Below are 24,451 nucleotides of genomic sequence, written 5' to 3'. Positions count from 1 at the left end.
TGTGCAGTGATTCGATTGCATCCACACACCTTCTTAAAATTCTGGGTTTATTCAAGCTTGCATAAGTATATTGTGAACATGTGTGCTCTAACTCGACCACACAGGTAATAGATTAGTAGGATATTAAATATTGTGAGGCAACGTGTATGTATTTACGTCCTTGTAGGTTGTGGTGCAGTCATTGTTTTTGTGATGACAGATTTTACTCAGTATTTGATGATTTTATACATAGAGAATACACTTTTTATATTTTTAATATTTGATGGTTATTTAGAGTTTTAAAATGAACTGTAGCAGAAAATGTGTTGAATTTACTGGGGATGCAGCTTTGATGAGAGAAATGCAGCTGACTGCTTATGACCCGTCTTGAACTGAAGGAAATTGTTTTATATCGTGTGTCTTACATTTTGTAATTGTTTGCCTTTGACAGTGACAAACTGCTGACTTTTAAAGTATTGATTTATCAAAGTAAAAGATTATATGTTGTGATTTTTTATCTAATTTGTCTTCCTATTTTCCCCCATTTTTTAGCAAATGAGCTGCTCTTTCTCATTTAGCTAGTGTGTATTTTTAATTTACAGCCTCTTTGACATTAACATGACAGTACCCACAAACATACGTACAGCAGGAGCTGCCCAGGAGCTGTGGTACTGCCATATATACACACATGAGTACTTCTAAAGCTTGGTTTCAGATCTTGAGCAATGTCAGCAATACTGAAATTATTTTTTCATGCAGTTTCTCACTTTTTTATGTCACACATGAAGTTAAAATCAACTAATGACTTTCCACACAACCATTACAAGATTTAGAAGAAATGTCAACTCCTTATTGATGACAGGAATGTGTGTTTGCAATACAATTAGTTTCCTATTGTAATCCATTAACAATTTATGTGAAATAATTCCAATTGTTTTAACATTTTTTTTTATTTGTTTTTGACAAATCCCATCCTGAAAAAGATGATAACAATAAGCAAGTACTCTGAATATTGAAAACTATTTTCTCATATAATTTTAATAGAAATACAATGTCACATCACATACTTTGAACTTGACAGCTAAATTTTTCCAATATAACAGCTGTATGTACACTTAAGCTTGTGTGTACAGTAGTAGCACAAAAAAAAAAAACAAACAAAAAAAAAACATATAAACTAAATTAAAGCAAATATGAGGTTACAGATTTAAAAACTTTTTAAAATGGTCTAAACTTTACTCTTAAATTTCACTCACTATACAGTAAATTCATGTCCAAAAGTTTGACAACAGCAATTCTGATAAACTTGGCCTACATAAAACATCTCTACACATTATGATATTAAATGTTTATAACTTATAGTTTATTTCATAATTTTTTGTGACGAGATAAAAATATGAGATTACACTTTTCAACTAATTTTCACAAAGCCCCCACTGCCTTAAAGTTTTACAGTTTTTTGGGGACAGTACATTCGTAAGGTAATTTATAGACGCATGAAACTGAACTCAACATTTCAATACCGTGAAATGACAGAATTAATGTCTCAGATCTCCACAGTGACAACAGGACCATTGCTGGTGTCCTCCAGTGGTTTTGTATCAGAGGGAGCGCTGGACTCTGTTTTAGGCTCCTCTTTTTTCTCCTTCTCCCCGCCATCATCCAGCAGGGAAGTGAGCTCTGCTGCCCCCTGCTGGTCTGTGCTGGTAGTGCTGGCCGGCTGCTCAGCCTTCACCTCAACAGGCTGCTCTTCTGCTTTGGTTTCATTGACTATCTGAACTCTGTCGGCTGCAGCAGCATGTACCTGTTTTACTTCCCCATTCTGGACGGGGAAGGCACCCTCCAGAGCGCTGTATAAGAACTGGTAATGTTCCTGGTAAGAACACAAAAAAGACACATGAGATATATGAGGAAGCAAAACACATGATGTTACTTCAACTTTTATAAGAAATCCTTCAACACCTCCATTCAGAAATCAACAATTAGTTGACTGTTATTAATGTTTGTATAGATAAACACTGACTATCTTATTTCTACAACATTTCTTAGACAACTGTACAGGTCTTATTAATTTGACCTTCTTGTTGATGTGACCTCTGTACAGTAGGTTGTCATTCTGCTCCTGTAACTGCTCACTTAACATACATTTGGACTTCCCACAACGAACAAGTTGTCTGTGTTTGTTTTAGAACTATATCTAGCAGGTTTAGGACATTATTAAAAAATCTGCAGTAATCTAGGAGTCACTGATAATTTAATGTTAGTGGCAGAAGAACTAGTGCATGTTTGGTCTTAAACTTTTAATAGTTTTTTGCTTTTTTTTCCCCCTCAAAATGACATCTTTAGAAGATTTTTTTTTTATATTCAAAGGCATTGAACATGGATTCAAAGAAGGCACTGGTAATGTGACATCTGCATCTCCTTTTAGAACGTATCAGCTTAAACAGTAAACCGATAATGAAGGGAAGAAAATAAAAGCTCATCTTTTAATGACTCGTCTAAGACTTTTAGAGCTTAAATTTGTGAAAGTATGTTACCAGGCTAGAGAGCATTCCCTGTCTCTCCTTGCGTAGAGTTTTGACCACTTGGAAAACATCCACCAGCTTCTCAGTTTCTGCGCTGTCCAGCAGGTTCCAGAGTGCACAGAAGATCCCTGAACGTGACGAACCATTACTGAGGAGACAGCACACATAGACAAAAAGCTTACTTGTCTCATTTAGGTCACAGTGGGCTGAAGGATTTTTCTCACATTACTTATAAATTAATCTGCTCAAATTTACTTTTAAATAAATGTAAATAATCGCAAGAATTTCCTGATTCCTGGAGTACTATGAAAATGTTCAGAACAAATAGTACAACTTTAAAAATGAATTCCTTTTTCATCAACTACATATTTATTTCATTAAGTCATAAGATATAGACTTTTCCTAATAATAGGTCAGTGCCACTAATTTGACATTTCTTCTCACACATGTGAATATATTGTATATTACAGTGTACACTGAGCAAATTAATTTAGCTCAGTCAGAAGAAAGTCAATGTTGTTCACCCACCACTGAGTACTACTCTGATTAATTAAATGCATTTCTAGTAAAATATTTGCTATATGATTGTTAAATGGTTAATTAATTTATATTCCTTGGTGTTCCTTGATTGATTTTTTCAAACGTCATGGATTGAAATCTGAAAATATCTAAAAGGGATGCTACTGCAAAAGCACTATAAAATAATCCATGACGTGGAAACAGGAAGCTTAGTTCTGCCCTGAATCTCAGGTTGGTGGGAAGGATGTATCTTCATTGAGGTAAGACAAGCCTGAAATTGAGCTTTGAAAGGTGAGCCATTTTTAATGAAATGTATTTGTTCTCTCTGAATGCACAGTGTCCCTTTAAAGCTTTCATCAGAATATTGTACATGTTCTATAAGGTTGTCTTACGTGCAGTGGACCACAACGGGCATGCTCCTCTGTATTTGGTCTCCATAGTTGTGCTTAATGTCCTTGATCATATTTATGAAGTCTTGGCTTTTTTCTGGCAGGTCTTTGTTTTCCCACTTCAGAAACTGGAAATGTGCCACCGTCCGACTCTCTTTCCTCTGTTAAATGAGGTGGTATTGGCTTACAAGGGCTTATAATTTTCAAATCAACCAACAATATCACTGGAATATGTGACACTTCTGTGTTACCTTGACATGACGGATCAGCATGCTGCGAGTGATGAACGTCGCTGAGGTTTCTTTGTTTGTAACTTCCACCTCAACGTCTCCAAATGTTTTCTTATTTGCATCCCAATACACAGAGTCACTATCCTGTCAGCAAGAAGACAGACACACACACACAAAAAAACTAAATTATTTACGCTGTATATCCCATGAGTATGTGTAAACATAATTTTAGGAGCATCATGCTTACTTTATCTCCCTCACTGCTGTCTGAAAGCATGACGATAGCAGATGCTTTCTTCTGATAAACCATCAGCCAGAAGTCATCTGTAGTGTCTGGCAGTGGAGTCTGTGCTGCGATGAAGGCACGCTGGCCCCAGTAGCCCTGCGTAGGCAAGAAAACATCCATCTAATTGTTACATGCAGTCCAAAAAAAAAAAAAAAAAAGCCTGTAATGTGTTTAATTACACGTTGGGAATTATTCAGAGTGAATCTAATAACACCTCCTACACTATAAAATGTGGCTTATAATTTGTCTTGCATTAAATAGAACAAAACACTCAACACTTCTATACAGAGACAAGTTAATAGATACGCTGAAAGTGTGAGTAAAATGCTATACATCAATGTGGGAAGCATTGATGTATTTAGTGGAGTCTTCATCCTCCTCATCTGATGACTCGTCCTCTTCATCCTCATCAGGGTCGCTGTCCTGACTGTGACCTTCATCTAGCTTCAGTAACACTCGGTTGAAGTCATCTGAGGATGGGAGGTTTGGTTTGTTAAGATGTGAGTGAAATTGAACAGATACAGACTTGATCTCATAAACATGTGATTATAAATACAGTGTATGCACAGCAGGAGGCAGCTGCAACTTACACGGGATGACAGAAGAAGATCGATTCTTGTTCTTGTTTTCCTCAGATATCCCCGTGTTGAATGTCCTCCAGTTTTTAAAGGTGGGGAGTCTCTGAATTGAGACACAAGGACTTTCATTGTTAAAAAATATTTAGTTGGTTATTATGATCTTACAAACAATAATGAAGCAAAACATAGTTACAGACAATGATTACAAGGTTTAATTATTGTGAAAGATGCAAAATGGATGTTTTCTGGTACTGTACATAACAAAGTAATATAATCTTCATGAAACAGAGCATGCCCACCGACTATTACACTGTTACTTCAACTGCAAATCAGCAGTTTGGCTGACTGTGATGTAATAGATTAATTTAAAAAGAGCTCCTTCAGTACCTAACATCACATTTCAGATGAAAAAATGTTTTAAAAATAATAAAAAAAAGGGATCCGTACCTCAAACTCTTCTTCCATTAAGGTGGGCTCATTGTCTGAGTTCTTCTGTTTGAGCTCTTTTATTGTGCTGTGCAGCTCAGCCAGAGTAATCTCTGTCTCTCCAAACTGGTTGTACTCCAGCAGGGCCTGGTGGATCAGGATGTACTGGGCCTACATGATGATATAAGAACTTGTCTCAATACACAAAAACCATTTGCACCAAATACAAACTGCAAACTGAGCTGCAGTCTTCACCTGTTTATTTGCTTCTTGTCTGTTTTTTTGCTTAAATTGAATGAAGGAAACACTAAGAATTTGTGATATTTATTATACCAAAACAATCAATTTCCCTTTTGTCTTTTCACTTTTATCAATTTTATTTACTTTTTCCTTTTTCTAATTTTTTTAAACTTCCCTCTGCGATAAGGTGTTTTTAATTGTTTTTAATATTTTTTTATGTATGACAGCAAAACATAGAAGAAGAAGGGCTAGAAATTATATGAAGCTGTCACACAGACTTTGTAGAAATGTGTAAAGTGGCCTTCTGCTATTCTATCTTTTGCACAATTTATCAATTTATTCACTGGTGTCAATATTTTGATTTTTTTCTATGTTTTATACACGTGTAATCCCTTTTTTTTAAAAAAAAATACATTTTATTCTCTTTGTTTATACAAATATTCTTCTGTAGCTTCTTTATTCACTTTTTCTTTGACGCAATATTAATCTAGAGAGACTTTCTGTTGGTTTTCTTCGAAAGTTATTGACAACTGCAGTTGTTTTCCTTGTATCATTCTCGGCTACTTCAACATGGATTCCCACACACAGACACACACATATTTTACCTCTACTTGGACCATGAGACATCTCTGTCTGCGGAGTCTGACCACATAACCGTAAATATCCACTCTGCCTTCTGCCTCCAGACCCTCCATCATTGCATCGATGCCGATGTAGGTGCCTGTCCTGCCGACTCCAGCACTGCGTAAGACAGTGGGACAGACAATATTTAAATCATGCTGTCCTTTCACATGCATTTAGTAGTAGTAGTATTTTAAATTAGTTTTTATCTTCATCAACATTTTAAGCTAAGTAATCATCTATGTCAACAATCCCAATGGTGTAATGACAAAGGAAGTGGTTCAGTCAGACGTTTTCCCAATTTTAGTTTTAGTGAAAACCAATAATGTAAGAAGCAAAAGTACATACAGTATGATGATAATACATATGAAGATCAACAAATGTACAGATTTAACAGTAAACTAATGAGGTAATGGAAGCAAGGAAATACCCAAGCCCAGTAACAAACTGTTTGATGACCCTTTAATGAGGTCTTTTACGTGCCTGCAGTGAACAACAATGGGACCACTGAAGAAGTTCTTGAAAGCATTGACGCGGCGTCTCAGCTTCAGGAGGAGTTGAGGTTCTCCCGGGACGCCATGGTCTGGCCAGCTCATGAACTGGATGTGAGTCACTTCTCTCTCTGAATTCTTTTCCCTCTTCTGCAGGTAGTCACACACATACACACACATAAAACACAGAGGATTCAAACGCTAATGATATAATGTACAAACTGTTAAACACATCTGTTAATATCAGTCTTGTGTATGTTGGCTGCAGTGAAAGCACAAGTTTTCTTTGTATTAGAGTTTAGATGCAGCCTCACGTTAGTCAGGGTCAGATGGCGGATGGTGTAATCTGGGCAGTGGTCCTCTGAGGTTAGCTTCACTATGAACTCCTCGAAAATTTCAGTCTCCCGTTCCGGAGAGGGCCAGTACTGCGCACACTTGACCTGTAAAGACACGATACAGAAGAGACAATAATACATGACACAGTTAGAGTAAGAACTAAAAAAAAGACAATCAAGTGTGATGTTGATAACAGCAGATGAAAACAGCAAAGAAAAAAGACAACAGTGTGTGAAAGTGTACAAGCTTACACACAAGTGTAAAGTGAAGTGCTGTTTGAAAACCAATGTTTTGTTTCCTTTTTTTTTTTTACCCTGTTTCCTTCCTCACAACGTGTCACCATGACGATAATAGAGGACTGCTGCTCCCAGACCATCCTCCAGAAGTCACTCACAGTTTCATCCTTTGGCCCTACAACATACACAGCATATACAGTATGCATGTTCATATGAAAATACACTAAGGGTGTAAAGAATTAAAAAAATGTGACTTTACCTTGAGCTGCAATGTACTTCTTTGGTTCCTTGTATCCCTGCAGGAAGAAGAATGATAACCTTCATTTAGATGTATTTAGTCATGAAACACAAGACATGGATTTACTTTTTTATTTCTATGTATAAATGAACATGAATGGTGTATTTTTAATTTTTATGACCACAGCAACAGCCATAAAAACAGCTGTGATCAAATCTTACATCAATGAAGCTGCCGTTGATGTAGTCACATCCCGCATCTCCATTTCCTGTGGTCAGCTGGACGCGGTTATAATCATCTAGTTGAGGGGAAATATAAAAGGCAAACAGAGGGCAACTTAAAAAAAATAAAAATAAAAATATCTGAAAATTCACCCATGAATCCCTTTGATTGTTATTTGGTTTAAATGGTAATTTACATAAATATCAAAATATAATCTACAGTATATATGATATGAAAGATTAATGACTATAAGATTAATTTAGTTGAGACAATTTGCCTCACAGGATCACAAATTAATGATGTAACTAAGGGTTTATAGATTTATTTTAACAGTCACACGTATCTGATTGGAGTTTTCATTTGGCACACTCACATGGCAGGATGTCCACGTAGCGGTTTTTGGGGCCATTGCAAGCCTTTTTGGCCTCTTTCACTGTGTATCTTGAGAAAATTCTGGGGATACTCTGTAAGCAAAAATTTACTTTTTAAAAACAGGATAACCTCCCACCCCCACCCACCCAGTCTTTCTTTCTACTCTAAAACGGACCAAACATCAAACCTCCTATACAATTCCTATATTCCTCCTATAAGTCCAGCCTTGCATGTTTCCTATAAGCCCCATGACTGAAAAACCATCTGATTAAATAGAATAAATAAACAAAAATTCTATTGATAGAAATGGTAATAAATCCCAATAAAAACTAGTGTTGATACCTGAAACTCAGCCAGGAAAAGTCTCGCTTCATCAGCAAGTTTCCTCTTGTAAGTTTCCAGCAGCACCTCTGATGAAATCGGCTCAACGAGCAGTAGATTATCTTCATCACCTACCGCAGCAACAAAAGAGTCATTCAAACACGAACACAAAATTCTGCCATTTCTCAATTTATACTCGTCATATGTGTAGTTTCAGGGTGTAGTTAAGCAATGGGTCACTATGGAGATAACTAAAGACCAAAAAGGGGAATCTGCTTCAGTTTGCTGTGCCTGATAAAAACAAAATCCTTCCACATTCAGCAGAGATGCTGCAGATACACACTCCCTCCATGAGCCCACCCTCTTATTCCTCATATCTAATGTTTATCAGAGTTGTATTTGCTGTTTCAGTATCACACTTTTAATAATTTCTGTTCAGTAAAATACTAATTTGTTAAGTATCAATCAAAATATCAACTACACTTAAGATTGGGTAAAGTAACACTGTGGTTAAAGGGTTGGAGAACAGTAGAGTGAGTAGGTCTAGCAACATGTTGCATATATATAGACCTTATTGCATATATGAGATAAAGTGATGAATGCAGTATCAGCAAAGCATGATATGTATCATGAAAAGTAAAAGATATAGAAAAGAGAGAAATGTAAAATTCTACTCACTTCCTCTGTCAATAAGCCTCAAGTTTTCATTCTGGTCACTGAAAAAAAATAGTAAAGACAGATTTCAAAGGATTTTAGATTAAATAAGATAAAATAGAATTAAAAGGTTTTCTCAACAGACAAAGATGAGAAATCTGTCAGGTGGAGCTAACATAGTGAGAAGAAAGATCCTTACTGGGACTTTCTGCTTCTTAAAATGTAGATCTTGTAGACGACCACAAGAAGAGCCACAGAGGTGAGGATGATGAGGAAGACCAGAAACCCAATGACAGCTTTGTCATTATCTGAAAAGTTGTTAAAAACAAACATTTAAGAAAATGAAAAAAAAAAACAATTTTATGACAAAGAAAATCTGTAATCTGTGTATATAGATAATGTGAGTAAATAGGATATTATAAACACACTGAATCAGTAAATAAGACAGTACGTACAACGAGTGTGAACTTGTTTTGTTACAGGTTTGCTCTTTAACACTCCATTGAAAGCAACCACCTAGACAGAGAGAATGTCTCTTTAGGAATCACAGGATTTAGTTTAAAGTTTTAATGTTCTTGTCAAACTAAAATATTATTATACAAACCTCCAGTGTGTAGGTTTTAAGGTAACTCAGGTCTTTGAATTCAAAATCACATGATGTTTCATTTTTTGTGCTGCCACCAACAAGATGTGCTATGTATTCATGTTTAGGTCCATAAAATTTTTTGGTGTTATGAGTACAGGATATTTTGATCACATTATTCTCTGGATTAGACACTTCGCGGATTGTGACAGTTTCTGGTGCTGTAAAAAAAAAAAAAAAAAAAAAGGCAATTAAAAAAAATATATATAAAATAAAGTTTAATTAAATATCTTGACTAACATACACCTGATTATAAACAAAAAGTGGAAAGCAAACAGAGATACATTCATCTGTAATTCCAACACAGTTTCATATAAATTCAGAGTAAAATGATTAAATTTATCTGAACAATCACACAATGGAAACTGTACGTGTGAAATATTTTCATTATAATGTGTTTGTAAATTTTCCCTGAATATGTTTTTGTTCACTTACTTCCAGGCTCAGTTTTCCAGGTAAATGTCTCTGGTTTGGAAACTTTGCTGTCGTTGTAGGTGGGCTGGATTTCACATGTGTAATCAGTGTAAGGACTCAGTCTAGTAAGTTCACACTTTCCTCCATCAGGTTTGATACCTTTAAATACATCATTTATATTTACTGTTTTATGACTTATTTAAAGACCACAGATAAAAAAATCTCTAAATCTCAAGTTAAAGTTGCAGAAATAAACATCAGCAGGATTGTTTGTAAAATTACACGTCAAGAACGTTTCCATCAGATCGTCATGAGTCACATCTGCTGTAGACCGCTGGTTCTGGTCCTGATAGTAAAAATGTCCGTATGTACTGTCTACTACATGACATGCAGACTGAGAATCTGTTCACATCTGTCTCTGTAGAGGAAACTGCTTCACATCAGTTCTGAGGAAAAACTTATTGTAACTGATTTATGTTTTAGTAAAAATGTAAAACAAGATTTGAGTCATTATAACATCAGGGTTTTGACCCATATCTTTATGTTTAGTTTTAGGTCAAATAAAATGCTTCCACAGACTTAAAAACGTGATAGAAGTGCACTTAAAATTCAAATGCCCACATTTTCACATCTCTAATAAATATTAACACATTTTATCTAAAAAAAAAAGTCAAAAGTACATTTGTAGATAAAAGCTTTAAATATAGTGAATCTAAACCATTTTACTTACTTTTGCATGGTCCTGTACCAGGGGGCTTAGGGCAGTAAGAAGTATAACTAAACCTCGTAAAGTTTTGGGGAAAACCTTTACAGTTGTTACTGGTTGTTTTCCATGTCAGCTCAGTGGAAGTATTGGTTCTATGAACCTTTTTATCCGTTATTGTGAGATCTGTTGGAACACAGCCGACATCAGTAACAATTAATCCAGTTCATGTGACTCCTGTCATTTCAGAGTGTGATGATAAAATCATTAATTCACTGAGGTAAATATAAACATACCACATATGGTCTGAAACTGGAGACGCAGAGTTTTTATGGAGACACTGTTGTGCTGGATCAGACCAGTACAGGTGTAGTTTGTGAAGGGCTCCACATCAGAAAGTTTTATGAACTGATTGACTTTTCCACTTTCTGAGGAAACGGAAAGATGAAATAATTTCTTCATTAATTGTTTCTCAGTTTGTATCTGAGTTTTTATAAACAGAAATATTTTGAATAAGATAAAAATGTTAATTAATTTAGAGAATAAAACTGAACTGAGAGAACATAGAAAATAATGCTTATTAAACATCAAAATATTAATCAGGCTGCTTATAATTCATGAGCATCAGATTTTCTAAGTGTCCACTTTTTCTCTGATGTTCATCTTTTTCTAAAGTTACTGTTAAGTCTCTATTTGTCTTAACTTACCTGAACAGGTGTAATCCACCATGACGTTTTTACAGTTTGAAAGTAACTTTGGTTCTATTTTTGCAGGAAGTCCTGTGGGTTCATGCTGAACGATGGCATTTGGATCAATGAAATCTGAAATTAACAAACAAAACTTGATGAAATCAGATCTAAAGGATGTGAACTTTAAAATAAAGTTTGTTCTATTTATCTGTTTTCTCACATACCAACAGAAATGTATCTGGTGCGATTAAAGGTCACATTACAGTTTTCTGGAGTGAAGGTTATGTTAAAATCTGAGCAAAAATCCTCATCAGCAAGTTTGAAACAGAATTTTCCATCTTCTCTTTGTTCATATCGATGATTTTTTGGTGTTGACACTGAAGAGTCGAGGTTCCAGGCGCTTTGGTAACAAACATATCCAGAAGTGTTGCTGATTTCTTTAATATCATCATCTGAAAACACAAATAATGCACATATTATATATTTTTACAATCTTTGTAAACAATTAAAATAAATTCAAATACAAAAGTATTTGTACTTACTCCATTGTGTTTTAGCTTTATTTGCATCGCTGTTGCAGGTTATTTGTCTATCAGCACGGACAACGCTGTGCTCATATTCAGTACAGGGCTTCAGATGTTTGATTTCATGTGTTGAGGTTTCATTGGAGACAAAAACATTTTCTTGTTTCACTGTTTGGTTGTTTTCAGTAATGGTAATATTGTAGTTTCCAGCGGGAGAATTCGTCATGTTGATCAAGAAGCCACCCGGGATGAGTTGAACTTGGTAAAAACCTGCACAGAAAATCAACAAAATCTTTAAGTCAATTAAAATAAATTTGCTGATTAAATTTCTAATCTGAAAGTTTGTTCATATTGACACTGAAGATAAAAAAAATATTTTGTACATTTACTGTAAATATACTTTGATTGTAAAGAGAGAGAAACACAGGATGGACACATTTACTGCAACCATTTATAAAACATAATATTTAAACTAACACTTACACTGTGGAGATGTTGGGGATGGTCCAGCAGTTGTTTGATTGCCTGCTTCAGTGATTAAAGTATAAAAGAAAAACATTTAAACTTGATTATTTACTTAAATACTTTTTTTAAAACCCTCTTACGAGTATGTGATGGTTTCTTAGCTCGTCCCTCAGCAGCATTAATGTCCATCATCTACTCTTCTTAATGACATGTTCTCATCACCATCCCATAAAATAACAGAGAAATTCCAACCTGTGGTCGGAGCTGCCACTGTGGTGTTGGACTGTTTGAGTGGAGTAGTAGTCTGGTTCTGAGGGACAACACTTGTGGTGGAGGAGGTGGGTGCGGGTAAGCTCTGATCTGAGGTATCTGAAGCAGGAATGACTGTAAGTTAGAGAGCATGCTGGAGGTCATCTGCAGGTAGAAAAACTTCCCTTCCATCTATTTAACTTAATATGAGTCTTAACCAACATTGTATCCTTCCATCATACTAAATGTAGAACCAATTTACCTCATAAAACTGGAGTCTGAAACTGAATTCATTACCAGTTATGGTGGAAGAATGGTTTTTGGTATTTGAGGTGGAGGGTGACGAGGTGAGTGAAGAATTGCGGACAGCTTTGGTATCTGAAGCTGTGGCATTCGATGTTGCCTCAGTGAGTGAGGGTGAGGTGGCTGACTCATCTGTATTCCATAGAAAGAGTAAATAAATAAATATGTACATAGTTGTGGCAGCACTGGAAGATCTTACATGTAGAACTTTCCCTTTAACAATAAAACAATCTTTTCTTCTTGTTAGCTAGACCACTTCTCCTTCCAAAACTTTACATTTCTCACACATTTAAAAAAAAGAGGTTATAAACATATACTGGACACAATTTTAGATCCAGTGGAGTAATAACAGTGTTCATCTTGATGAAGTCGTCACCTGTTCAACATGGATACCAGTGATCTGTTCTCAGCTTGTGCCTCAGCAGAGCTGATGTCCATCATCTATACTTAAACTAATGATACGTTCTTACCACAATCCCACAAAATAATGGAGGAAATTCCAACCTGCGGCGCTATCTGCCTTTGTGGTGTTGGGGTTGTTGAGTGTAGGAGCGGCCTGGTTCTGGGTGTTTGTCTGAGGGATAGAAGGTGTGCTGGGTGAAGTGGATGCAGGTAAGCTCAGATCTGAGGTGCTTGTAGGGAGGATGCCTGTAGGATGCAAAGCATGCTGGAGGTCATCTTCAGGCTGAAAAGCTTCAACTTATATTTTTTTTAACTTGATATGAGGTTTAACCAACATTGTATATTTCCATCATACTAAATGTAGAACCAATTTACCTCATAAAACTGGAGTCTGAAACTGAATACATTACCAGTTATGGTGGTTGAAAGCTTTGTCTGAAATGAGGTGTTTGAGGTGGGGGGTGACAAGGTGAGTGAAGAACTGGGGACAACTGTGGTGATTGAAGCTGTGGCAATTGTTGTTGCCACAGTGCGTGTAGGTGAGGGGGCTGACTCATCTGTATTCCATAAAAAGAGTAAATAATCTTTTAAAAAGGAAAAAAATGACAAGAGATTATAGATCTACACTGTTTGAACAAATTTAGGGGAGTAACCAGTGTCCGGCTTGATGTTCATAAAGAAAACAGCATGATTACTTCTTATGTTGAAATGAAAATTTAAAAAAAAAGAATGAATTTAGCAGCATTTCATTTTAAGTCATTCTCATTTCTGAGTGTTTAAGCAGACTTTGGTATTTTAGTTGTTGGTATTTTAGTTTGGTTTTAATATGTCATTTTTGTAATTAAAACCTTGATTGAGATTGCTAAGATTATTAATGATATTCATTAATAATCTTATTGATTCAATTTATTCGATTGATTTAAAATGTTCAACTGTTGGCTTTACCTGCAAATATATAAAAAAGTGTTATTCTGAATAATACATTAAAGCGCTACTGGAAGCATCATTACTTTGACAATGTGATGATTTAGCATAATATTATAATATATGAAGATATAATATATGAAGATTGATGTAATGATTACTCACTTTTGTTATCAGCACCTGAAAATACAAAAGAGAAAAAAAGAAAAGTTTTTTTCTTTTCAGAAAACCACATATTGGATCAAATATATAGACAGTGCTGTGCAACCTGGTTACCATGACAATGTGACATAAAACCACATTTGCTATTTCAGTAGGCAAACCACCATTTCCTGCCTTGCACTAAAACACACATACAGAACTGGTTTTACTTTGGCCTTATCACTGCTTCATGTACAAAGACTTCAAATCCAGGAAACACTAAAGAAGTCTCCAAATATTTTAATTTAAATCAAATTTATGCTGTATCTAGTTTTATTATACCTTAGATTTTTTGTTCTAATACTACATAATTTCATCATGTTTATTAAGTAGAATGAAAATAGATTTAAATTGAATTTTATCCATGTGTGACCCCATTCATGTACTGCAAATAAGCTCATATTTTATCCTTTAAATAGAAGCAATGAGCACCAAACAATGAGGTGCTCAGGGATAGTCAGCCGATGAGTGTCAGGATGTGGTTTGGTGCGTTCTTGTTTTGCAGTATCGAGCAGAGATGCATGCTCGCTGCAGCGACAGTTCGCAGCCCTCTTCAAACTCATCGTGTCGGTTAGTAGTTTCGTATGGATTGATATGAATTGTCAGAGCTACTGATGGATAATTTTAGAGTGTAAATATTTCAGTCAAGAGAGCCCAGTAACACTTAAACGCTGCTGCTAGAGTTTTAACCAGGACTAAGAGATCTGAACACATCACACCAGTTTTGAAATCTTTACACTGGCTTCCAGTCCGTCACAGAATAGATTTTAAAACCCTTCTGCTTGTTTACAAATCCCAGAATGGTTTAGGCCCAGAATACATCTGTGATATGTTCAGAGAATATAAACCTAGCAGAGCTCTTAGATCCAAAGACTCTGGTCAACTAGTCCAGACCAGAGTCCAGACTAAACATGGAGAAGCAGCATTTAGCTGTTATACTGCAAACAAATGGAACAAACTGCCAGTGGAGATTAAACTTTCCCCAACTGTAGACATTTTTAAATCCAGGTTAAAAACATTTCTTTTCTCATGTGCCTATGCATGAAATCTGCACGGTAACTTTTTTTAACTTATCTTGCTTTTAATCATTTTAATGTAATTTATTATTTTATTGTGATTATGTGTTGATCCCTTTTACTATTCTAAATATCTGTAATGTCTTTGTTTTATGTAAAGCACTTTGAATTGTCCTGTACATGAAATGTGCTATACAAATAAACTGCCTTGCCTTGCCTTGCCTTAAAAACTAGTGACACAAATGTTTGAGTTTTATTTTTAGTTAAGACACAAGCGAGGAACTACACTACACTGACCCATGAATGGAGGAGTTTATATATATATATATATATATATATATATATATATATATATATATATATACATATACATATATATTTAGACTACCAGAAAAGACTAATCTTATAAATGATCATCAGGTAATAATTAGCTGATGATTTTATCTTAATTAATTATACTGACTGCTTCATTGATGAGTCATTAACTAGGTCAATTCAATTTAATGCAGTTCAATAAAATTTTATTTGTATAGCACCAGTTTACAACAAAGCCATCTCAAGGCACCTTTACAAATACACTCTCATTCAGTTCATTGTAGTCAAACTAAAATCTAATTAAAACCACATTAGTCCAGTTTACAGTCTAATAACTGTGTTCATACCTTCAGTTAACACATGACACCCATTAAAAACATTTGTCTTAATGAATACTTGCTTGCTGTTCACTGTGTTTGCAAACTTGTGCAAAAATGCAAAGTTGTAAATTTTCTTTTTACTCAGCAGCCGCTCATTGCTTCATCATTGTCTTATGATTGCTTAATATCTTTTTATAGAGCTGGGTAGTTGGTGGGGCCTGAATCTTTTTATAATCAGACACATATTTGTTCATGATTCCCTAATCTAAAGTGTGTGCAGCATGTGTAACATACGACATAACAACAGTACTGTCTAGAAAATGACAAAAAAGGAAACTTGGAGGATTAATTATAGAGTTGAATCTTCTGCTTGGTAATTATTCACACTAAATAAAACTAGCAATTAAATGTTTCAAGCATTTATTAATAATATTTAACTAATAGATAGACACTCATTAAGAATGTACCAGTTTGCTTAAGCAGACACTTAAAAGGGTGAGTGATCATTTGTGTAATGAGGTACAACTTAGTAATAACTATTACTTCGTAAAAATGTTAAATAATGACTAAATGAATAATAAAAATAGGGCTGCTTCAACATCAGCTTAAAAACAACTATGAAAATTATGATCAGTATGTTTAAGTTTTGTTTCTGATAAATCATTATGATCTATATTATACACCATTAAGATTATTTAAGAAAGTATTTTATACAGATTAATTAATAATCAGGACATTCCTGATTTCTTCTTAACTGTTTTTATTAAACAGTTTACAATTAATTAAGAATTGTTTCATTAAATTTGTTATGTGGCCACATGTAAAAAGGAGTTGCTGGTTATAAATTAGTTAAAGAAAAAAATGTGTCCCTCTTTCTTTCTTTCTTTCTTTCTTTCTTTCTTTCTTTCTTTCTAGGCATCTTCTGGGTACATTTGGTTTTGCTCTCTTCAGGGCAATGTGTGAAATGAAGGTGTGACATTCACAGTTAACACAAAGCTAAATTTGACAAGAATCTTCTCATCTGAAGCAGAGAGCGCAGTAGAAGCTGAGGAAGACTAAAACCAGAAGAGGAAGGAGCAAACAAAGAAAAAAAAAGTAAATTCACTAAAACTTATAACCGTAGCTAAAATGCTAAAAGTCCCGAGTGTGTTTAGTTCGTTATTATTTTGTTTAACACTGATAAAAAAAAACGTGGATCGGTTTCTGAAACTTTCGTTTTCTGCTTATCAGTGTTCTCCATCTGTGTGCTTTTTAAAACCTAGCTATATTTTTGCATTTTTTTTTTATTTGTCTTTGCTTTTTTTTTTTTTTTTTTTGCATTTACCACAGAACAATGTCCCCTGCTTTGAGAACCCCACCCTCCACCCCCCACCAGGAACTGCTATAATCATGCTTATACATTTCTGACCTCACTTCTTCATTTTAAACACTTCTCCTTTTTTTTCTTTTTTTTCTGTCACGGATTCTCAAGTTATTTATTTAGAGCCTGCCTTTCTGCCTGTTCTGCTCAGCGCTGCTCTGCCAGGAAATGAAGGCAACTCAGAATGGAACACGGAAGTGGTCACAGCTCTGTCCTGCTGCAGCTACAGCAAGACGCATGCTGAATGGTGCACAAGTTGCCGGGTTAACAGAGACTGGTGCCTACATGATCTTAATTAGATCCTAATTTTGTTGGAAATAAACAAGAACAATTTTTGGTCAATTTTCTTATCTGATTGAACATTTAACAGGAAGTTTTTACCCCCTAAAAATGGTTATTAATAATAATTATTAACTTAACTACTAGTCAACCAAAAAAATAAAATAATCTGTATTACTAATGGGAAATTAGTCAAAATACGGACTAATAATTTATATTTAGGAAATAACTAACTTTTGTAGCAAATAACCAGATTTGTTAGTTCTTCAACCCCCAATTTTTTGTGTTTTATTTATTTATTGTTTTTTATTAGTGAAGTTTGGATAATGGGTGTCTACTTTGTTCACATGTCCAATTTTATAAATGTGCACATAAACTACAGTAAAATAGGTAAAGTACAATAAAATTCACTGGTAGTTTACTGATTTTCTTTTCACCAAATGTTTCATTTTAATGAGTGAAATAACGGGCTGATGAACAGTAAAGTGAGGATAAGTTTCTGTGTACTACAATGACTTATCTGTAACACACTTTGGCTGTAAAACAACGTGTTAGAAACTAACGCTGACCCTACTGAAGATGAAGAAATTAAAGAGTGGAGCATGTTTTTCAGCTCATGTGTGGATCTCTTGTTAAAAATGGCAAAGAAACGTTTGATGGGTTGAGTGATGCTGGAGGCTGCAGGGTGAGTCTGCACACCTACTGCATGAACACACACACACACACACACACCTTTGAATGATTACCTTAATGCAACACCCACATCACAAAGGTTGAAGTGAAAAGCTTGCAGGGACACACCCCAAAAACTTGTCTCATCTCTGACAAACATATCCCCCACGCTTCATCCTCCACACGCACATACACACTTACACTATCACACACACACACACGATGTCAAAGCAGAACAGAAACATGATTGCAAAAATCCCCATGGCTTTGTTGTACACGAATAAAAACCACGTTTTAAACAGCTTCTTCTTATTAACTGCAGTCTTTGATTGAACAGAAGTATTTTTTTTTTTTATTTTGCCAAAGGGGCTCGCAAAACCTGTCACTTTTCAGCTTCTCACATCACAGGCGTGTGCTGTACTGTCTGCTGTTCTCCAATTTGGAAAATTTAAGAAACGTGAAGTAGCACAAACGCACACACATAAGTCAAAGGCTTTACATACTGTAGCTTGTCATTTCTGCCCTCAGTTTAAATGATTACATTTTTTGTGGTGATGTTTTCCACTTAAAAAAAAAAGGAAGAAGAAATATTGTCAAGCTCGTCTGCTGACAGATCTATGTCTCTATCTCACAGATGGAAAATAATTCACCTATTCTCATAAACACGATCACACGCTCAACAGCAGTCTGCAACAACTTCAAAAACACTTAAGGGGCTACAAATCATCACCTCATTTTTTTACATAAATCAAACACTTTTTTTCAACTTTCTGCAAGTTAGACAAAAGGAGATATTGTAAAACACCACTTCCTCTCTACACTCTCCTCATGCAGAAAACTTCACTGTTAACTTTTAAGAAGATTACTTACAGTTGGCCAGACAGATGATCCCAGCCCAAAGCAGCACGACCTTGAGCCCAAGGAGACCTGCCATGTCTAGGAGTTAGGGTGTGTGCGGCAACACACCAGGCAGGGCAGTCCAAGTGAGGACCAACAAACAGATAGTCGGTCACAAAACTGGAGATGTACTTCCAATCCCTAACTAAAAGTCAAAATGTTGCCTTATTTCAAGCTGCGTTTCTCTCATATCATTTGGCGCGACTTCCTGGACTTGCTCTTCAAAATCTACAAAACCCTACTTGCCTCTGGTTTCATGACATGCAATGATGTTGTACAGCAAGAGTGCCTGCCTTCACCTTCACACTTGATGACAGGAAGTTTCATTTCAGCTACGCCACCAAGAACAGGAAGTCTTCTCTTGTCTGATCTTTACTTGCTTTTGCATAAGTGTGAAACCCTTTGGCTCATGAAAAAGAGATAATATTCCACTTTAGGGAGCAGCATTTTCTTTTATTGACTTTTTATCCTTAAAAACATTTTTAATACATGATGAAACATCAAATCCACTGGATATCCCTCTGACAACAGACAAACAAAGAAAAAGAAAGTAAATGGTGAAGGCCTTCAGGTCAAAGTCAGCTCTGACTAATTTCTATTTAAATATTAAGATAAGACCCCGTATCAGAAACAGTAGTGAAACTTCTTCGAGACCTTCTTCCCTCTCAGTGACTCCTCCCTGCGCTCAAGCTTAAAGTACCATAACTGCTCGCCCATGTGCTCATCAACAGCTACCAGTGTGATGTGCAAGTTGCAGCCCTTCCTTTCTTACACTTTCCTTTCTCTTTTGATTTCCTGATCTCGTTGCGAAGAGAGCAAACATGTGGACACCAGCTCCAGAGCTGAACATCTTCATTTCTGCTATTTGTTTGGTGTGAATGACATTTCAAAAACTTTTCAAAGCTATTGATCTTATTTATCTATCACACTCTACCTTGGAGCCCAAAACTCTGTACTTCTGTTTGCACACACAAAACAATGGGGGATGAAGAGGAAGGAGATAAATAAATAAATAAATAAATAAATAAATAAATAAATAAATAATAATGAAACATCTCTGGGGAGTGAGATTCACACACCAGGTGGTGAATCCTACTAAAATGCAGCTACTTCATACAGTTATATGCACTATACACGGAGCTAAGCAGGCTCCCTTTTGGGATAATTGGTACTGAACTGGCAGAGGTCTTACTTGATTCTGCCATGTTTATAAACATGACTGCATGGTAGCAGGATATTACATCAGAACACTTCTTGTCACACTTTAATAATGTCTTTATTTTGAAAAGAAAAAAATGAAAGATTTTTTTTTTTATCTTTGTCAAAAATTCTGTGTAACGAAACCCAATAGGCTGTCACAAAGAGATTCTTGTGAAATAAAATCTAAATTTAGGATTTCCTATTAGACCTATAGACACAGGCTATTTCCACTTTTGAAAATACAGATTCTTGTAATCAGGAAGTGGCTCTTGAGAAAGCAACATCATCTTCCTGCAACCTAACAGACGATTGTCACAATTATTTAGCTGTCTTATGCAATTGTGTTTAAGTAATAACAATTGACAGGACTGTAACTGTCTTTAAATGTGAAGGTAAAATGATCTCAGAGATGAGTGTTTTAAAGTAAAACACATTGATTAAGACTACTGTCTCACAGCAGCATGGGTTTCCTTCCAGCTGTGGATTATAAATGTCATGATTACATGTCAGACTTTAAGTTCCAGCTAATTTAGCCAGCAAGTGAAACGTAGTCGCTTTGGATTTTAAATCAGGAAGTGAACAAGTGTTTTACTCATAGAGAAAGTGGTCATCATCCTGTGACTAACTAACCCTAAAATCTGGATGCTTTGTTTACTATTTAATTATTAATGGAGGAAGTGAAATTAAATTAAATAATACTAGAAAAAAGTTTTTATAATTACCCTAAATACAAATTATGTTAAATAAGAATGTTTCTTTAGTTTGAATCACATTAAACAATGCACACTGTTGCGTAGTTTATTTGGGGTTCTTACTGCCTTTAAACAGCCCAGACACAAATTAAAAAACAGACATCACATGACTTAGTCACTGGACAGAGTCAGTAAACTACTTTGTATTTTTCACTGCCAAACTGGGACTGGGTTTAAAGTTGCCATTAGCAGAAATCTCGGAAATGAGAATAAAATATGCTTCTTTCGCCAGAGCAGCATTAACATATTTTTCTGCCTCAAGGTGACCTTGTATAGACATGAAAAGTGAAAAAAAGTTAGAAACAGTGTGAGCTTTTGGCAGCGGTGAGCAACCAAGCTAACATGCATGTTTCTGGTATGTGGTAGGAAGTGCCCAGAGAGAACCGACATATGCACAGTGAGAACATGCAAACTCCACACAGAAAGGCCCAGCAGCCGCGATACCATTCAGGAGCTTTCTTACAGCGAGGCAACGGTGCAGCCCTACATCGTATTGAGCTTTAAAATGTAAAAGAAAACTAAAAGAATACATTTCTTTTTTGTATAAATTCAAAAAAGATATAGTATGAAAGTTAACAGTGTATATTTTTCCAGCTCATAACAAAGGAAGTGCAGTCTGACTTCATTATAATTACACACCATCAGGCCGGCATTTTACTTGTCAATTTAAATATGAAATGTTGGTTGTTTAGAACAAAGCAAATGTAAACAATTCTACATTTTCTTTCTTAAATGTGTCTAACAAATGATAACTGTATCAATGTTTGATAAATGTTTTTCCTTTTGGATCAGTAATGCTGTTGTCTCATTGATCGCTGTAGTGATGTATCAGTATGGACTGATGTTTGTTTTACTTTTTAATCTCCCACCCTTCTGCAAGACTACACTCTACAAGAACATCAGGGTACATTTCTGTCAACAGGGGTGCACATTTATTCTTAAAAAGGTAGAAAAAAATATGAGAGAAACCCCTAACCTACATACACCGGAACAGCTGGAGCTACAAAGCATAAGTGCTTTTCTGGGACTGTTCCTGCACCTGGATTTTTTACAATAGTGGGAAATTCTTCATGAAACTCTGTTATTTCACCATTAGAAACAACTACACACACTGCAACCAAAATGGGAGGAGTATAGTGATTAAAAAAAAGTCTGACTGTGAACACATTTAACCACATTTTGCTGACCACAAGGCCCAGTCTGGTAAATAAGACCATTTTACATGAGAATTAGTTTGCAGATAGAAACTATGAAGTGTTCTCAGAATACCTCAATGCAAAGAGACAATGTTTTAAGATATTAAGTCCCTTAATCGGCCTTATCTATATTTTTGTTAGTGTTGATTGACAAAAGAAATACCACAAGTGTTTCCTTTAGTGGTGAAGAACACATTCAGATGCTAACACATAATCACCGTAATCTTTATCAACCCATAATGCAGCTATAACCAAAATACAGCATATCCTGGTTTATTTGCAATGAAGGAAATTTTTTTAACCTAAACATGCCATTGAAACTGTCTCCATATTCGATAAGGAAGTGTCATACAGTGATAATAAACCAAGTGAGGGTTGGTTGGTTTCACTGATTTCCAGAAACTGTGCAATGAGGATTAACATGTTCAGTAAAAGTGTGTCTGGTCTCTATTCTAAGCCCTGAATGTTTATGTTGGGGTTGAGGAAGGAGGTGTGGTTTGAATAAGAAACTATGTCAAACCTTCCCCAATTTATTTTTTCTTCATGTTTTAATATGTAGGTGCTAAATCTGTTTGTTTTTTTTAATTATTTTATTCAAATTAGCTTCTTCTTCTCTAGTATCCTTTCCCTCTGCATTTTGTCATCGCCACTCCTCATCAATACAGATTTCTGAGACTCTGTACAAAAGAAGTAGAGACATAAGAGGGAGAAGGCCAGAGACTACCTACTGAAATGTATGCTGTCAGTTCCTCTCTGCAGTCACAGCTGTGACCACAGGGAGGTGAGATAAAAATGGATTGCAAACGATGTGTGGATGTGCTACACCCTGATGCACACAGTTTTTCCTCCACTCTGCACGGTGCACCTACGCTTTGTATGTGGGTTAAGAGTTTCAGGTATCATCTTTCTTCAAATCAATGTCTGCCTGCTGTTTTGAGCACTTCAAATGTGACTTAAAGGTTTTGGGTTTTTTTTTTTTGGCAGCATAAACCAGATAATGGACCTAATGCAAATGTATGCTAAGAGTTAGCAAAAGATGATTTATGGTTAAACTTGGTCTTGTCTTACTTTCTTTAGCAAAAAAATACTATTTTGATTCATTGGTTGTGATTATTGGGGCTCAGGTTTTGTGCTGTGAATGGCACATGTATGTTTTATATGTGGCATTTTAACCCTTTAATGGCCTGCTTTACTGTTAACTAGAACATATTTTCAGTGATTATAATGAATGTTATTACATTTGAGAAAATAAACCTGCCCAAACCATCTCTACCACTTGGTTTGCATGTGTAATATCAAAAGTAGGTGTTTGTTAGCTCATTACTGTTTCAAATTTAGACCATTTTAATTTTGTTACTATATCATTAACTGTCATCTCAATCATGCGTTAACAAATATTTACTCCTATCATTGTTGTCCAAAGGAACGAATGAATGAATGAATGAATCAAAATCCTTTGTAAAATGTTTCAAACCAAATAATAGAGCCTAGCTTGAGATAAAGTGTTTTATGTTTAATGCTACATAAACATTGACTGTCCATCTGTTCAAGGACTCCCAAAATTGACGTTCTCAAAAAAGGAGCATCATAAAATTGCAGGCTGTAAAGCTCTTGCTATGCTTAAACACGAACAACATATGTTCATGTTTAAGCTATATGAATGAATGACACATAGTGAATAAATTCATTCACTGACAATTCCAAAAAAAAAAAACCCCACTTTCTCAGCTCCCTGCCACTCTTTTGCTTTTTAAAAGTTAAATGAAACTGGAACATCAAAAGGACTGTACAGAGTGTTGAAAATATTGTCAGAACAACTTATTTTAGACTTCTCTTTTCTCCTTCCTGTCTGTACTCTTTAATGCACAGCCTTTGTACACTGTAACACTGTCAAGTTCTTCTTTATACTCCGCCTACTTGGTATACCACCCATGAAGCCATGTCTATCCAACTTAACAAGAGTATTTTACAGTTATTCAAGTTCTCAAATCTCTACAGTGCAGGAGGGGGCCTCATGTTGCGTTACTTAACCAACAAAGTCAGCCTCCACTTCCTGAGTTTCGCATTACTTCTGTGTTGTCTGATGGTGAAGCAACAGCAAAACCACTGGAGGGCAGTGTGGCATCATGTTGCACTGCAGCCGTTCCCTCTTTCACACATATTTCTCCCCTGACTTGTTTTTGGGAATAGCCAAGCGGCTGAATGCATTTTATACACACACAAACACATGTACACACATACACACCCATTCAGTGTTGCGATTT

General features: G+C 35.5%; 1 protein-coding gene across 11 annotated transcripts; it reads right to left on the bottom strand.

Annotated features, from left to right (window-relative positions):
• Positions 1 to 999: 999 nt before the first annotated feature.
• On the bottom strand, positions 1,000 to 19,326 carry ptprc (protein tyrosine phosphatase receptor type C). 11 transcript variants are annotated; one of them, XM_042006380.1, is made up of 33 exons: positions 19,013 to 19,326; positions 14,145 to 14,159; positions 13,466 to 13,612; positions 13,158 to 13,301; positions 12,648 to 12,785; positions 12,354 to 12,470; positions 12,120 to 12,164; positions 11,655 to 11,906; positions 11,337 to 11,564; positions 11,131 to 11,244; positions 10,720 to 10,851; positions 10,451 to 10,609; positions 9,742 to 9,879; positions 9,268 to 9,467; positions 9,119 to 9,179; positions 8,863 to 8,971; positions 8,688 to 8,725; positions 8,031 to 8,140; positions 7,690 to 7,780; positions 7,316 to 7,392; positions 7,116 to 7,152; positions 6,934 to 7,031; positions 6,599 to 6,724; positions 6,277 to 6,434; positions 5,778 to 5,913; positions 4,954 to 5,103; positions 4,519 to 4,609; positions 4,262 to 4,398; positions 3,890 to 4,024; positions 3,664 to 3,786; positions 3,416 to 3,573; positions 2,517 to 2,652; positions 1,000 to 1,852 (listed from the first exon to the last, which is right to left on the bottom strand). In XM_042006380.1, exons 1-33 carry the CDS (start codon positions 19,074 to 19,076, stop codon positions 1,526 to 1,528), a joined length of 4,191 nt encoding a protein of 1,396 aa, XP_041862314.1. In that variant the 5' UTR covers positions 19,077 to 19,326; the 3' UTR covers positions 1,000 to 1,525. The 11 variants fall into 11 exon arrangements, with proteins under 11 accessions (XP_041862314.1, XP_041862315.1, XP_041862316.1 ...); XM_042006381.1 differs by having other exon boundaries at positions 12,120 to 12,161; XM_042006382.1 differs by lacking the exon at positions 12,648 to 12,785 and having other exon boundaries at positions 12,354 to 12,485.
• Between the last annotated feature and the right edge of the window lie 5,125 nt (positions 19,327 to 24,451).

Source organism: Melanotaenia boesemani, chromosome 14 (assembly GCF_017639745.1).
Source record: "Melanotaenia boesemani isolate fMelBoe1 chromosome 14, fMelBoe1.pri, whole genome shotgun sequence".
NCBI lineage: Eukaryota > Metazoa > Chordata > Actinopteri > Atheriniformes > Melanotaeniidae > Melanotaenia > Melanotaenia boesemani.
Note: the sequence above shows the minus strand (reverse complement) of the source record. Positions and strands in the feature narration are given on the sequence as shown.

What these genes read in the sequence shown, in the direction of transcription:
- ptprc (XM_042006380.1), bottom strand. Translation starts at nt 19,076, where the DNA reads ATGGCAGGTCTCCTTGGGCTCAAGGTCGTGCTGCTTTGGGCTGGGATC. An exon ending in GCTTTCAACCACCATAACTG is followed by an intron (nt 13,302 to 13,465) that starts GTAATGTATTCA and finishes TGCATCCTACAG; the next exon opens with GCATCCTCCCTACAAGCACC. An exon ending in AAAACAAGTTCACACTCGTT is followed by an intron (nt 8,972 to 9,118) that starts GTACGTACTGTC and finishes ACAACTTTTCAG; the next exon opens with ATAATGACAAAGCTGTCATT.